The following is a 2,163-nucleotide window of genomic DNA, read 5'->3' on the forward strand; positions in this document are numbered from 1 at the left end:
GGTCGCCTTTTGCTACTCTAAATTCATGCAGAGGAGCTGTAGGAGCCTGGACTGACTTAGCTCTGTATCTGGCGCAGCAGAGCACACCTGCTTATAACGCGCTTCACTGTTTGGCGGTCTCTTTGCACACAGAATTCCTCACGCAGTTCAGCGAGAGTGCTCAGCACTCCTCCATGTAAGACCCTGTCATGAGCTTTCATTACTACGAGCGTTGTGAAATGATGATCGCTGGGTAGATGATGGGATGCTTGATACGCTCTTCGTCATTTATATGCTGAAGACGACCTTTCGCTCGGAGAATTCCTTCATCGTCGATGAAAAACTGAAGATCTTTCAGCATCGGGGATGCAGTTTGCCCATTTTCGATTTTGATCTGATAAACTTCTCCTTGCACTCTACGTATCCATTTTAACTTCGCAACCTGTATCTCACTGGAGGAGAGCGCTCCAGCAATCCTCTGTCTTGGGTTCTTAACATTGTTGACAAACCGTAGGATATATGACGTCACAAACAAAAGTTTGTCCAACGAACTGTACTTCGGAAGATCAATGATGTCTTCCGCTGATTTTGTAAGCAACTGGACACTTGTTTGGCCTTTTGGTGGAGCTTTTCGGACCTCGTCTTCGACGTCTTGCCCGCTTGAAGCATCCATTGGCCATTCAGAAGGGTCGCTTTTAAGCCACGGCGGACCATGCCACCACAATTCTTCCGCCACTAGACGCTGCGCTGAAACACCTCTGGTCAGTAAGTCTGCTGGGTTAGAGTCTCCGGTGCAGTGTCTCCACAAGCCAGGGTCGGTTAGAGACCGAATTTCAGCAACCCTGTTTGCTACGAATGTGCTCCACCGAGATGGGTCCTGCCGAATCCATCCAAGAGCTATGGTCGAGTCTGTCCAGAAGTGGCTGTCCACTGTACAGTCATATAGGGCTGTTCTGACGTAGTGTACTAGCCTTGCGGCGACAAGAGCTCCCATTAGTTCCAATCTTGGAAGAGTTAGCTTAGACTTAAGTGGAGACACCCTTGTTTTTGAGACTAGAAGATGAATGTTCGAGTGCGTTGTTGCTTGACCTGCCACCTTAACGTATACTACTGCTCCGTAAGCATGCATGCTAGCATCGGAAAAGGCATATAGGATTAGATGCCTGCCTGTAGTGGAATCCAGTGGTCCGAAGTATCGACACACTTTAACTAGACGCAAAGTTAGAAGCTCTGCGCACCAAGACTTCCACTCGGTTAAGGCCTCTTCCGGAAGCTTGTCATCCCACCTTACTCCATGAATCCAAAGTTGTTGGAACAGTTTCTTCACTCGAATGGTGAAAGGACTTAGTATTCCAAGTGGATCGAAAATTCTTGAAGCGGCTTGTAACGCGTAACGCTTCGTATCCGCAGTTTCCAAAAGAAACGTGAATAAGGATTCATCGTCACCTGCAGTTTATCCTGCTCTGTGTCCCATGACACTCCCAGTATCTTCTGTGGGCTTAACAACTGCTGCTTTTCCTTGTTTCCGTGTACGGGACTTTCACGTCCATCAAATAAAGCTTGTAGTCGATCGTTACTGGTTGTCCACTTTCAAAGGTTCATTCCCGCTGTGTTCATGATTTCTAGAGCTTCACGGTAGAGCTTTTCGGCCTCTTCCTCTGAGTCTGCGCCAGTAACCAAATCGTCAACGTAAAACGAACGGCTCACTTTTCTTGCTGTTGTTTCTTGGTCGCCGGTAATGGTAGCAAGATGGTGCTGGATGGTAGCTGATAGTAGGAAGGGACTCGAGGTCGCTCCAAACGGAACTCTCGTCATACGCAGAACCTGTACCCCATCCAGATCATTATGAGAAGCCTCCTGGTCGGGTTGATGTTGAAACCAACGATATCGAAAAACGTCTCGGCCCTCTTGCTGAATCAAAACCTGGAGAAACGCCTTTTCTATCAGCGGTAAGGGCAACCTTGTAACTCCTGAATCGTAGAAGTAGCTGCAAAATATCGGGATTCAAATTGATACCCTTATCCAGGCACTGATTTAGGGATATGCTGTCTGGCGCATGAGAAGAGGCGTCGAAGACGACGCGTACTTTAGTTGTCGCTCGGTCTTCTCGTATCGCTCCCAGAAATGCTGCATCAGAAGCGTTCATTTTACCTTACACATTGCATCTTTTTGTAAACCATTTTA

The 2,163-nt window shown here is 47.6% G+C and overlaps 1 protein-coding gene across 1 annotated transcript; it reads right to left on the reverse strand.

Moving 5' to 3' along the window:
- Positions 1–202: 202 nt before the first annotated feature.
- Positions 203–1,108, reverse strand: LOC135392505 (uncharacterized). Its single transcript, XM_064623211.1, has one exon. It carries the CDS (start codon positions 1,106–1,108, stop codon positions 203–205), a length of 906 nt encoding a protein of 301 aa, XP_064479281.1.
- Positions 1,109–2,163: the final 1,055 nt, after the last annotated feature.

Source organism: Ornithodoros turicata, chromosome 4 (genome assembly GCF_037126465.1).
Source record: "Ornithodoros turicata isolate Travis chromosome 4, ASM3712646v1, whole genome shotgun sequence".
Classification (NCBI taxonomy): Eukaryota; Metazoa; Arthropoda; class Arachnida; order Ixodida; family Argasidae; genus Ornithodoros; species Ornithodoros turicata.

Bases quoted from the DNA above. Each gene is read 5' to 3' on its own strand.
- LOC135392505 (XM_064623211.1), bottom strand. From the start codon at position 1,108: ATGCATGCTTACGGAGCAGTAGTATACGTTAAGGTGGCAGGTCAAGCA.